At 45.0% G+C, this 14,098-nt stretch overlaps 2 protein-coding genes across 5 annotated transcripts in view; one reads left to right on the top strand and one right to left on the bottom strand.

Moving 5' to 3' along the window:
• Positions 1-7,522, top strand: part of UBAP1 (ubiquitin associated protein 1) — a 44,880-nt gene extending 37,358 nt beyond the window's left edge. For all 4 annotated transcript variants that reach the window (XM_039369745.1, XM_039369746.1, XM_039369744.1 and 1 more), the window contains exons 5-7: positions 2,410-2,613; positions 4,248-4,349; positions 6,233-7,522. In XM_039369745.1, coding sequence (XP_039225679.1) covers positions 2,410-2,613; positions 4,248-4,349; positions 6,233-6,373 — 447 coding nt within the window. In that variant the 3' untranslated portion in view covers positions 6,374-7,522. The remainder of the gene's footprint in view (positions 1-2,409; positions 2,614-4,247; positions 4,350-6,232) is intronic.
• A 2,725-nt stretch (positions 7,523-10,247) lies between these two features.
• Positions 10,248-14,098, bottom strand: part of KIF24 (kinesin family member 24) — a 39,122-nt gene continuing 35,271 nt past the window's right edge. Inside the window, exon 15 of the mRNA XM_039369737.1 lies at positions 10,248-12,393. Coding sequence (XP_039225671.1) covers positions 12,253-12,393 — 141 coding nt within the window. The 3' untranslated portion in view covers positions 10,248-12,252. The remainder of the gene's footprint in view (positions 12,394-14,098) is intronic.

Here is a 14,098-nt window from a genome sequence, read left to right as displayed (position 1 = left end):
TTGATAGCTTTATAGCAGTGTTTCTCAACCTTGACAATTTTAAGGCATGTGGACTTCAACTCCCAGAATTCCACAGCCAGCATTGCTGGCTGTGGAATTCTGGGAGTTGAAGTCCACATGCCGTAAAATTGTGAAGGTTGAGAAACACTGCTTTATAGGTACCTCAAGGCAGTGAACACATCCAACACAGCTTCGTCGTCTTATTACCCCCCCCCCCAAACAATATCCCTGTGAGGTGAATTGGGCCAAGAGAGAGGGTTGACCCAATGTTGCCCAGACAGCTTTCATGCCTAAGGCGGGACTAGAACTCACCATCTCCAGGCGAATGACCCTGCTGGTTTTCATGCCTAAGATGGAACTAGAACTTAGTCTTCTTGTTTGTAAGCCAAACTTTAACCACTACACCAAACTGGCTTTCTGGTGTCATAGGTCTCTGGCCTTATTAGCCTAGTGCGCTTTGATATGAAGACTTGGGCAAGCTCGGGACTGTGAGGAGCCCGGGGTGGTGTACAGGTTAGAATGTGGTACTGCAGGCTAATTCTGCCGAATGCCAGCAGTTCGATCCTGACTGGCTCAAGGTTGACTCAGCCTTCCATCCATCCGAAGTCGGTAAAATGACCCAGATTGTTGGGGGCAAGAGGATGATATTAATAATAGAATTGGAAGGGATCTTGGAGGTCTTCTAGTCGAGAGTTCTCCAACCTTTCTGGGCTCACGGCCCAGAGGGAAGAGCAGCTTCCAAATTACTGTGTGTGTGTGTGTGCGTGCATTCTACATTTGTAGAAGTTTTATTTTTTTCAAAGCCCAACTCTCAAGCGCTTTCAAATGGTTTTCTGCGAAGCTCAGCCTCAGGCCTGTAAACAGTTTTCTGGTTGTTACTTTTTCAAGTTTGAGCTCATGGCCATTTTCTCCCCCCCCCCCACGTGGGCAAGCTGGCTGGACCTCAAGCCAAGTTCTTCTATCTTCTTTTGGACTACATTCCATGTGAGAGAAATGAGCAGTTCCAAAATGTAATAGATCAATAAATAGATAAGTAGATGGATCATCCGGCGCAAGAGACCGGGGGGGGGGCAGTGTATAGTTCAGAAGCACTATTTCAAACTTCGTCTGCAAGAATCTGATCTAGTAATGGTCAATGCGAATTGGTGTCAGATAAGAGTCAGCAGAATTCAAGGTGGGCTGGACTTAGATCTCTTGTGGGCACGAAGGGACGCGAGACTGATGGCGTGTTTGACCTCTTCCTCAGGTTTGGCCTGATCTCCTCCTACATAGATGGGTGGATGAATAGATAGATGCAACTAGAAGAGCTGAAGAGACAGAAGAGATAGCTATAGTTAGAAGAGAGAGGTAGATAGATAAGAGATGACAAAAAAGATAAAATATAAGTAGATAGTTAGATGATAGATTGACAAATATGATGGATGGATGGATGGATATTGAAGAGATAGTTTGGATAGATAGATGGAGATAGAACAGATAAAAATAGAAGAGATAGGTAGGTAGAGAGTAGACAGGTAAATGAGATAAATTGAGATGTAGGTATTTAGAGATAGTCAGTAGAATTCAAGGTGGGCTGGACTTAGATCTCTTGTGGGCGCGAAGGGACACGAGACTGATGACGTGTTTGACCTCTTCCTCAGTCATGGCCTGATCTCCTCCTACATAGATGGGTGGATGAATAGATAGATGCAACTAGAAGAGCTGAAGAGACAGAAGAGGTAGCTATAGTTAGAAGAAAGAGGTAGATAGATAAGAGATGACAAAAAAGATAAAATATAAGTAGATAGTTAGATGATAGATAGACAGACAGGATGAATGGATGGATATTGAAGAGATAGTTTGGATAGATGGATGGAGATAGAACAGATGAAAATAAAAGAGATAGGTAGGTAGACAGGTAAATGTGATAAATTCAGATGTAGGTAGGTAGAGATAGTAGAATTCAAGGTGGGCTGGACTTAGATCTCTTGTGGGCGCGAAGGGACGCGAGACTGATGACGTGTTTGACCTCTTCCTCGGGCTTGGCCTGATCTTCTCCTACATAGATGGGTGGATGAATAGATAGATGCAACTAGAAGAGCTGAAGAGGTAGCTATAGTTAGAAGAGAGAGGTAGATAGATAAGAGATGACAAAAAAGATAAAATATAAGTAGATAGTTAGATGATAGATAGACAGATAGGATGGATGGATATTGAAGAGATAGTTTGGATAGATAGATGGAGGCAGAAGAGATAAATAGAAGATATAGGTAGGTAGTAGACACGTAGATGAGATAAATAGGTATGTAGATAAGATGATAAGATAAGATAGATAAAAGTGCCTGGATGAAGGCTTCCACTTTGAGTTAGGAGCGGTGCCAGTGTTCTGCCTTTCTCCTCAAGAAATTCCCATTCTTTCCCTTTTGTTAGGTAACTCACCAAACTTTCCCGGCCTCCCAAGTGCCCAAGACCACCAGCAGCTGTGCAAAAGGGCCCGGCAACTTTGCCTATGGGGAGGTGCTGCAGGCCCTGTCCTCCAGCGAACGAGAGTATCTTGAAATCGTCGTGGGCATGGGCTACTCTTACGAAGATGTCTTAAGAGCGATGAAGAGGAAGGGGCAGAGCATAGACCAGGTAAGACAGAGGAAGATCTCGTCCATACATCTGGGAAAGGGAGCAAGGGACATCCAAGTCAATATTGGCTGTGGTTTGAGTGCTCAGAGGTGACACCCCAGTTTGTTCCTTGCCATTTTGGCATCAAACCCCCCCCCCTGGTATTTGCAGGATTGTGTCTCGTGTTACAGCATAGAAAAGGCTGACAGTGGGTCGAGAATTTACGGTGCTTTGATGGAGAGAGTGGACACCTGGGAGAATCTCACTTACTTACCTACTGGTCTAATTTAAATCCCACCCTTACTATTTTTATAAAATAATTCAAGGCGGTGAACATAGCTAATATCTCCTATTTTCCCTTACCATAACCACCTTGAGAGATGATCTGAGCCGAGAGAGGTGTCATCCAGCTGGCTTTCGTGTCTATGGCAAGACTAGAACTCCTTGTCTCCTGGTGACTGGCCCAAAGTCACCCAGCCAGCTTTCATGCCTAAGGTGGGACTAGAACTCACCATCTCTCGTTGTTTGGCCCAAAGTCACACAACCAGTTTTCGTGGTTAAGGCAGGACTAGAACACGCTGTCCCTTGGTGACTGACCCAAAATTCTCCAGCCAGCTTTCATGGCTAAGGCAGGACGAATTCACTGTCTCTGGGTTTCTAGTTCATTATCTTGACCATTAAAACCAAACTGGCTTGGCCCCATTTTGTTACCCACGAAACAAAAAAAAAAGGACAAGAAGCAAAGGATGGAAACTAACCAAGGAGAGAAGCAACCTGGAATTAAGGAGGAACTTCCTGACAGTGAGAACAATTAACCAGTGGAACAACCTGCCTCCAGAAATTGTGGGTGCTCCCAACAGTGGAGGTTTTCAAGAAGAGATTGGACAACCATTTGTCTGAAACGGTATAGGGTTGTCTGCTTGAGCAGGGGGTTGGACTAGAAGACCTCTAAGGTCCCTTCCAACTTTGTCATTCTCTTATTCTGCTAAATATTTTTGGAACTGGCCACGCCTGATGATTGTTTCGATCGAAAGATGGATACTGCCCCATGTTCATATTCTACAGGTAGTCCTCAACTTATGACCAGAATTGAGCCCAACATTTGTGTTGTTAAGCAAGTCATTTGTTAAGTGAGTTTAACTCCATTTTACAACCTTTCTTGCCAAAGTTGTTAACTGAACCACTGCAGCTAAGTTAGCAACCCAGTTGTTAAGTGACTCTGGCTTCCCTCATTGAGTTTCCTTGTGAAAAGGTCGCAAAAGGGGGTCACATGACCCCGGGATACAACAACGGTCATCAAAGATATGAACCAGTTGCCAAGCATCTGAATTCTAATCACGTGACCCCAGGGATGCTGCAAAGGTCATCACTGAAAAACGGTTATAACTCACATTTTAGTGACTTTGAACAGTCACTAAACGCACTGTTGCAAGTCAAGGACTACCTGTAGATAAGTGGGAATCAGAATAGCATTGAAAATGAAATGTGTGAATGGTACAAGCAAAATCGTAGCCTTTTTCCGAAATAGTTCACAGCTATTGGTAGAATCAGGTGAGAAGATCGTGGTCAGTTCAGGCAGTTGAACTCTAGAAAAGATGACATTAGACTCGCAGAACAAATGTCCCGGCTCATTTCTCTCTGGATTCTCCCTGTAGATTCTGGAATACCTGGTTGTCCGGGGGCAACTCTGCGAGAAGGGCTTTGATCCGCTCCTGGTAGAAGCTGCTCTGGAAATGTATCAGTGCTCAGAAGAGAAGGTGAGCATTTGCTTTGATCAGATTCTCAAATCTCTCCTCCTGGATCAGTTTAGGATCACCTGCTCGACACCAAAGGTGCAGCTTTCACTGTGGCCACTGCTGGATTTGTGGCTTGTTCTTTTGTGTGTGTTTTCCTTTCTTACTAAGTTTATCAGCAATAGTAATAGCACTTAGACTTATGTACCGTTTGTCAATGCTGCAAATATTGTCTATTCTTGCTTTTGACAATATGCAGAATTGTCTGGTAATTATGGGGTTAATACAGAGCAGAAGGGGGGTTGGGGGTAAAGCCCGGGAAAGAAAGAGGAAGAAAACCTTTGACCTTCACACTAATTGGATAGTGTGAGATAAGACGGCTAATTTAGGGAGGGAACATGCTGATAATTTAACTGCTCAGAGGAAGAGAACTTAGATCCTAGCATCCCTCCGTTGTGCCTGTGCCAACATTTTGTTACAATAAAAGACTTTTAGGAAAATAAATGCCTGGAAGTTCTTTGGAATGTTTCATTAGCCGGAATCACAACACCGTTTCACAGTGCTTCACAGCCCTCTCTAAGCGACTTACAGAGTCAGCCTCTGGCCCCCAACAATCTGGGTCCTCATTTTACCGACCTCAGAAGGATGGAGGGCTGAATCTGCCTGAATCGGGATGTAAAATACAAATTTTTATTTTTTCGTTGTTTCATATAATCCAATGATATCCCAATGCGTATTGTTGAATTCAATTAGTAGTTCTTCTAGTCGAGCATCCGTTTTCATTGTTCAAATGTTGACCAGTCCTATGCCCAAAGTCAGCTTGATTTAATCCGGTGAATCTTAGCACTCTCTGCCTTTGGGGGGGGGGCAAGTCTTTCCGCTGCCGTGGATAGTTGCCCTAGGGCCCCCCGGGGGAAGAGGGCTGTTTTGGAGGAGGAGGAGGAGGAGGAGGAGGAGGAGGAGGAGGAGGAGAAGGAGGAAAACATGAAAACAGTGGAAGAATAGGGGAAGAAAAAAGGGAAGGGGGAAAGATGGGAAAGAAAGCAAAGCATTGATTTCTGGCTCTTTTTGGCGCAATAAAACAATAACATTGCAACCTCAACTTTTTTACTTTTATATGCTAACATTTAAGACTTGTGGACTTCAACTCCCAGAATACCCTAGCCAGCAAGTCTCCAAACTTGGGAACTTTAAGACTTGGTGGCGCAGTGGTCAGAATGCAGTACTGCAGGCTACTTCTGCTGCCTCCTGGCTGCCAGCAGTTTGGCAGTTCAATCCTGACCAGCTCAAGGTTGACTCAGCCTTCCATCCTTCCGAGGTCGGTAAAATGAGGACCCAGATTGTTGGGGTCAATATGCTGACTCTGTAAACTGCTTAGAGAGGGGCTGTAAAGCACGGTGAAGTGGTATATAAGTCTAAGAGCTATTGCTATTGTTTTTCCTCTTCCTTCCCTCCTCCTCCCTCCCTCCCTCCCTCCCTTCCTTCCCTCCCAGTGGTTAGAATGCAGCATTGCATGCTGATTCTGCCCACTGCCAGGACTTCGATCCTGACCAGCTCAAGGTCGACTCAGCCTTCTATCCTTCCGAGGTCGGTAAAATGAGGACCAGATTGTTGGGGGCAAGAGGCTGACTCTGTAAACCGCTTACAGAGGGTTGTAAAGCGCTGTGAAGCAGTATTTATGTCTAACTGCTATTGCTAGTCCTATTGTGGACTTCAACTCCCAGAATGGCTGGCTGGGGAATTCTGGGCGCTGAAGTCCGTAAGTCTTAAAGTTCCCAAGCTTGGACACTCCTGATGTGAAGTCCCTCCAGGTCATCTTTTTCACCACCTTGGGCCTCCCAAAGCCAAAAGTTCAGTGACCCAAGATTCCCGTAAACTATCCTGTTTCCCTTTTTTTCCTTTCTCAGGCCACCGAGATTCTCCAGCTCATGAGCAAATTTCAAGAAATGGGATTCAAACTGAAAGACATTAAAGAAGCTTTGCTATTACACAACAACGACCAAGACAACGCCCTGGAAGATTTAATGACCCGAGCGGGAGCGAGCTGAAAACGCGAGCAGGGCAGCCCCCTCGCTGCTTCTGGCCACCGGACCCTGCCATCGCCAGCTGGGTCTGTCTGGTGCTGCGGGAAGGATTATGCCACGAGGATCCTGGGTTCGAGATACTGTCGCAGCCGAAAGAGCTGGTCCCTTGCCATGCCCTCACTCTGGTCAGCTGTGCCCGCCCACCCAAAAGAGAGTCCAAACTGCTTTCTTCGATTAAAGTTTTAAGTGCCCTTCCCCACGTTTCTTTCTTTGGATAGGCCAGAGACTCTGGACTGAGTTGTACAGATGGTGTCAGGCTAGTTTTTATCCTCCCGATACCCACCCACCCCCATTCTGTCCCTGACACACACACACACACACACACACACACACACACACACACACACACACTCTTCCCAGTCCCTTTGTACCGGACTCAGAGAAGCATCAACCCGACTCTTGACAACGAACTGCGCTTGAGTTCCTTACAACTGCTGTCATTTGTGTGCCTGCTCGTACCGCAACATTTGACTCTTTTTAATCTGTTCGATAGAAGTGCAATGGAAGAGTCAGTTTTTACTCAAGGTGGGGAGGGCCAAAAGGAGGAACTTAGTAACTTAGTGCAACACTGGTTCACTAACGGCTGCTTACACGCCCCAGAGAGAAACGGTACGGATTTCTCAGGCGCGGCGGCCCTGGCTGCTCATGAGTGTCTGCCAGTTCTGCCCCCCCCCCAAAAAAACTCAGATAATAAGCTGTGAAATCTTTTGCCCCTCAGCTTTTCTGTCTATCTGACCCAGGAGTTTTTGGATCTGTCCTGCCTGAGCTGGTTGAGATCCTGTTTAAGCCACGTCCTTCTGGAGAAATGAAGTGACTGTCAGTTTTTATCATAACCGTGTGAAATTGAGGGGGGTCTGTCTCTCAAGCACTTTCTTTATATAATATTTACTGCGTTGGTTCAGTTTTTTTTCTCTCTCGCAGTTATAATTATTAATCTAGTCTAGGAACGAGACTTTGGGTTTTGATAGCAAAAAAGTATTGCATTGTACATGTTTAAAGATTTAAATTCATAAATATATATATATATATATAAAAGCAGTCTTGAACCTCGGAAGTAATTTGCTAAGTATTTTGGCTCTGCAGAAAGATAACTAATAAAAATCTTAAAATGTGGCTCGTAGTGTCCTCAGGCTTTAGGAGAGATTACTCTCACTTTTCCTTTGTGAAAATCCAGGTTTAATGATTTCCCCATTAGCATGCTGTGAATATTTAGCATTGTTTGCTAAATAAAGTGCCCAAATCACCGAGTCATTTTCCTTCATCCTAAAACAGTGTTTCTCAACCTTGATCATTTTAAGGCATGTGGACTTCAACTCCCAGAATTCCACAGCCAACAATGGGAGTTGAAGTCCACATGCCTTAAAATGGTCAAGGTTGAGAAACACTGTCCTAAAATAAGGGATTGCCAATATTGTTCAACAGTCCATCTCATGACAGCTGTCTGTCTCTTTGAAAGAACTGCTAGACTTTGCCCTCTGGAGTTTCGTTATCTGAGATTTAAAGAGAGTTGCCCTCCATATCTACAGGTGTCCCTCGACTTAATGACTGTAAGGGGAACCTTGAAAGTTGGGATGTGAAGCAGGGTCACCCTTGACAGGTCTGCTTTTTACAAGCTTTCTTGCAGTGGTTCTTAAGTGAGCCACTGCCGTTGTTAAGCAAATCCACTGTCCACAAGGGGCATTTTTTAATCGGATACTGAAAGTAAACTTTGGTTTCAGCCAGAAACTCCTAAATTGCGGTTGCATGATTGTGGGAGGCTGCCCATGCCTGTAAATGCCGTGCGGTTGCCAATAGCCATAGCACTTAAGATTTAATCTACCTCTCCACAGTGCTTCACAACACTCTGTGAACGGATTACAATGTTAGCATCTGGCCCTCCCAATAATCTGGGTCCTCGTTTTACTGACCTGGGAAGGAAGGAAGGCTGAGTCAACCTTGAGCCAGTCAGGATCGAACTGCTGGCGATTGGCAGAATTAGCCTGCAATATGGCATTCTGGCCTCTGTGCCACCAGGGCAGTCTGTCTTTCTGGTCTAATCTGTCTGATCTGTCTGCCTGATCTGTCTGTCTGTCTGTCTGTCTATCTATCTATCTATCTATCTATCTATCTATCTATCTATCTATCTATCTATCTATCTATCTATCTATCTCATCAGCACTGGGACTTACATACTGCTTCACAGTGCTTTACAGCCCTCTCTGAGCAGTTTAGAGTCAGCCTGTTGTCCCCAACAATCTGGGTCCTCATTTTACTGACCTGGGAAGGAGGGAAGGCTGAGTCAACCTTGAGCCAGGCAGGATCAAACTGCTGGCGATTGGCAGAATTAGCCTGCAATATGGCATTCTGGCCTCTGTGCCACCAGGGCAGTCTGTCTTTCTGGTCTGATCTGTCTGGTCTGTCTGTCTGTCTGTCTATCTATCTATCTATCTCATCAGCACTGGGACTTATATACTGCTTCACAGTGCTTTACAGCCCTCTCTGAGCAGTTCAGAGTCAGCTAAACTGACAACCCTGTTGTCCCCAACCATCAGGGTCCTCATTTTACTGACCTGGAAAGGATGGAAGGCTGAGTCAACCTTGAGCCAGGTAGGATCAAACTGCTGGCAGAATTATAGCCTGCAATATTGCATTCTAACTATTGTGCCACCAGGGCTCTACATCCATCCATCCATCCATCCATCCATCCATCCATCCATCCATCTATATCGCAATAGGGCCTTTTACAGCCCTCTATAGAGTCAGCCTGTTGTCCTCAACAATGTGGGTCATTTTATCGACCTCGGAGGGATGAAAGGCTAAGTCAACTTGCCAAGCATCCAATGTGTGATCATGTAGTGTCTGAACTTCAAAACCAGATCGTAAGTCGAGGACTGACGGTTAATTATAAGATAATAAAATTCTGTAAATCCCAAGATGTTTCTTTAGAGTTAAGCCTGTCAAGCTCGTGGTTTTTTAGGTCCTTAACCCAGCACTAATGGAACTTGAACCTGGGAAGAAGAAGAACATTTTTCTCACCGAGTCATTTCCTGTACTCTACCCATCATTTCCTGCATCACAAGGGCATTTTTTTTACTGAGTAATCATGAATCAGTTTTCTGGGATAAACACCCCATGAAACCTGGTTAGGGTTTACTTGCTGGGTTTTTTTTTTTTTTTTAGCCCTTTGGAGGGGGATCTGCAAGCTGCTATAGAGCCTATGAGAATTTGCTGGCCTAGTTACTTTGTTAAAAAAATATAAATTTGTAATTGTAAATAACTAATAGAAAGCCATCCATTTTAGACGGCCTGGGCACAAAGTAGACCACTTTTTTTTTTTTAATTGTTTTGAAAGTACAGGTTTGAAGTTAAAACGGCATTGAAAAAAGGGACATAACCATTTTTCGCACTTACGAGCATTGCAATAGCCCCATAATCATGAGATTTACATTTGGATGCTTGACAACTAGTTCATACTTATGAGGGTCGCAGTGTCCCAGAGTCATGTGATTCCCTTTGTCAACCTTCTGTCCAGCAAAGTCAGTTGGCGAAACCAGATTCACTTAATAACAGTGTTTCTAATTTATCATCTGCAGCAATACACCTAATAAATGAGTAAAGTAAAGTAAAGTAAAGTAAAATGGTGCAAAACTCACTTCATTAAGGTGACTTTCAGTTAGGTTGTTTACGATTACAGCACTGGGCCAGCAAATTTCTCACTTGGCAACATAAATTTGGGGCTCAGTTGTGGTTGTAAGGTGAGTATCTGTACTGACCAAAAACAAACATTAAAAAACTCCACAAAGATAAAAAAAATACAGTGACAAACAAAACATGTAGAAAGTGCTTTTGGGGGGGGGAAGGAAGGGGAAAAAAAGATAATGCAGAATCTACACCAGTCTACTTGGGGCTGGGACCGTGTCAGAATTTGGAGCAGGGAACGTTCACACCCATCATAAAGCTTCAGAGAGTGAAATACTGTCTATAAACCAGTAGATTCTTGAAACAGCTTATAAAGATGAGAAAAATGTGATTGCATAAAAGGCCCCCGTTCATCCTCTTAGAACTGTGTGTAAAAAAAATCATCAAAAGAAAAACTACCAAATCTATGGCAAGTAATCACGAATAATTTTTATTTAATGGGTAAGTCATGTTTAATTATCGAGAGCCCCACCTATTGTGACCAGTCCCCAAAATGTCAACATTCCTCTTCTAAAGGATCAGCTGTGCTTTCACTCAAAGTTCCCTGATGTGAAAGTCAGAAGCTGGAGGGAATTTCTGGCGCCACCCCACATTGGCATAGTTGCTTACGCCCCCGAGCCCTTCTTCCCACTTGTGAATTATTCTTGCAATCAAATCATTGAACTACATTCGATCTGGGTACTTCATTTAAAGGACATCGTCCACAACTATGGCAAATTTTGAAGCTAAATGTCACTACAAAATGACATGCATCTTCAAACTCATTCTAACTTAATTCACATAGCATTGCCGCAATCGACATGGTTAACTATTTGAATCACCTTCACTTTAATTAAAGGTACTTAAAGACACTCTTTTTTTGGTACGGTAAGGCAAAGTGCTTATGCAATATAACCAAGCTCTCTTTACAGGTTTTTTTTTCTCCTTAAAATGTAGGTGTGTTGCTCTCAGTCCATCTGCTGGGTTTATATCTATTGTATGCATTTCTAGCAGTCTTGCTAAAATAGCACTGTTTCCTCTTTTTAGCAACCGCTTTCTATTGTCCTGGTTCTTTACCATTGGAAGAGTGTGCGTGAGCATTGCCTTCCAGGCCCTAAAACATACGTGTAAGGCTTGAGGTGAACTAGACGTGTTTCAGATCCTGCTTGGTGGGAATAGTCTGCAAACTCCATGACCAAATGACACCCAATTATTGGAATTAGTCGGAATAGTAGCCAGGATGGGCTACATGTTGAGGCAAACTGAAGTCAAATTATTACCTATCCAGATAGTATTCTCGGTGGTCTCGGTGACTGGCTCCCAACTCTGGCTGAATCGCTGTCTCGTCGTGACCACCAGCCCTGTTCTACTTCTGTCACCTAAACCTTAACACTTAGGAGCCCGAGAAGGAAAGAATCAGACAATCTCTGGTGTATCTCCTGACAATTTGAGGCTCAAGGCCCACCAGGTTGGAAGATAACCGGATCCATATCCTCGGCCCCAAGGTGACCATTTCTTTAAATATTCTTTATTGCTGATCTTTGAAACTGCAGAAGCCCCTCGGCCCGTTGCTGTTTGTAACAACTGCGGAACTCTTGTCGGTAAGAATCGGAGATTTGTCCAGCGAACATCCGCACCAGCGCAAATACCTAACAGAACCAACGTGAAGATTTCAAGTGGAAAGGCTGCCTTTATCTCGCCTGCAGGCTTTCAATCTTCGCCATCTTTGGCCCTTCCAATTCCAAATGAATGTGAAGCTTTTAGTTTTGATGGTGGGCATCTCAGGGTAGTAGGGGAGCTGAAGCATTCATGTAGAATTTTTGTTAAGCAGGGAAATGGAGAGAGACCAATTCATGCAGCTGCCTTTGGGTTTCCCTGTTGTCGAACACTGGCGTTTTTGATCGCAGCTCAGACACTCCCCCGACCACACAGTGAGGCCAGTTAGGAAAGCTGGATGATTTGGGGAGCAGGTAATATCCCCTCCCTTTCTTTCAACAAGACCCTGGAAGATCCAGTCTTGAAGCAGCTTGGAGGGAGAGGAAACTTCTTGGGCATCAGCCAAGTGTAACTGACAGGTAACTTCAGCTTCTTCCTAAAACATGCTGAGCCGCATGACAATCGGATCTCTTTGGTATTTTGAGGTGCCATCCGTCCGTAGGCAGTCTGGCTCACGAGCTCCACTACTACTACGTGGAGGAAACCGGTAGAAGCGAGGCGCCCCTTGAAGCAGCAGCAAAACAGAGCTGCAGCCGGCTTCGTGCCCGGTGGATGCATTCGGCTTTCAGCCTCAGTATTTCGTCGAGTTTCATCAGACAGTCCTCAATTTCCTGGCAGAAAAAAAGAATCGCGAGAAATAAAGACAGCGGGGTTAAAAACCGTGTGGCCTGAAATGTTTGAACGAAAAACAGAAGTTGTTCAGCTATGTACAGAGAGTCCTCGACTTACAATAGTTCATTTGGTGGACCGTTCAAAATTACAACAGCACCGAAAAGAATGACTTACAATGCTGGCTCAGAAATTCTGGGAGTCCATGAGTTATAAAAGAGCCAAGGTTGCCTACCCTGGTCTATGACGGGTGGCGAACCTATGGCACGCGTGCCAGAGGTGGCACTCAGAACCCTCTCTGTGGGCACGCGTGCCACCACTGCCGGCAGCTTGCATAGGTCCATTAGGGTGGCAGCCCCACCAGGCACAAAGGAGGCAAAGCGGCCAGCTAGCAAGCTTGAGTAGAGGTGGTAGAGCATGCCCACACCCAGCAAGCCAAAGGCCACCCTGAGCAGGGAAAGCTGGATCCCCATCAGCGCCATGCCCCCCCCAGTCCCAGCTAGGATTGTGTGCCTCCCCCCATCTATGCTGGGCCTCCTGCCCACCGCCCCACCTGCCAGAGATCCCCTGGATCTCCCCCAACCTTGCCCAGCACCACAGGCTTTCCCCCCCCATGAGCAACATCGAAGTTGCCCACATGACCACCCACAGCCACGCCCACCCAGTTTGCTGTGACAACCGCAGCCATGCCCACCCAATGGGCCCTGCCCCCATGCCCCCCCCAAAGGGAACCACAATCCTGATGTGGTCCTGGCACTTTGTGATAAATAAGTGAGTTTTGGGTTGCAGTTTGGGCACTTGGTCTCTAAAAGGTTCGCCATCACTGATCTATGAGATGAGATGGGTGGCAAGTAATAATGTAATGTAATGTAATGTAATGTTAATGTAATGTTAATATAATATAATATAATATAATATAATAAATATAATATAATATAATATATAATGAAATAAAATAATAAAATGAAATAAGTCAAGTAAAATAATAAAGAAAACTAAAATAAAATAATAAACTTAAGTAAAATGATAAAATAAAATATGAAATATAAAATAAATATAAAGGCACCCTGGTAGGCATCAACTTCCCCCCGAGGTTCGAACTACTCCCACCCTGCCGGCCTTTAAGAAAGCCGTTAAAACTCTCCTGTTCCGGCAGGCCTGGGGCTGATGTCCCCGGGGGGTGGGATATGATCGGACTCGCGGTATGACTGTATTATTTTATTGTTTTATGATTGTTTTAATCTCTGTACGCCGCCCTGAGTCCTTTGGGATTGGGCGGCATATAAATAAAATTAAATACAAATACAAATACACCCGGGGCTTGCACTGGGAGAGGGATATGAGATTGCTGTTCTCTGGAGCCTCCTCCTGACTGTTGGAAAAGGGAAGCAGGAAAGTTTTGATGGCCTTCCTCTTCCAGGGAAGGAAATTCCCCTTTATCAACCCACTAGTTTGGCTGTCTAATTCACAGGTCGGCAACCTGCGGCTCCGGAGCCGCATGCGGCTCTTTGAGCCTTCCCCTGTGGCTCCCAGCCTCCTCTGCCTTTACAGAGAGAGACAGAGACAGAGAGAGGCAATTGCGCTTCCCTGCTTGTCTCTCTCTCTCTCTCTGTGTGTTGTGTAAAAGAGAGTGCACTCACAGTGTTCTCCGAGGAGCTGAAAAGCTTACTGGGCGGAGCTCCTCCCTTTGCTGCGTCTCTGCAGGAA

The sequence above is a fragment of the Crotalus tigris genome, unplaced genomic scaffold, assembly GCF_016545835.1.
Source record: "Crotalus tigris isolate CLP2741 ecotype Arizona unplaced genomic scaffold, ASM1654583v1 scf7180000021214.215828, whole genome shotgun sequence".
Lineage (NCBI taxonomy): Eukaryota > Metazoa > Chordata > Lepidosauria > Squamata > Viperidae > Crotalus > Crotalus tigris.
Note: the sequence above shows the minus strand (reverse complement) of the source record. Positions and strands in the feature narration are given on the sequence as shown.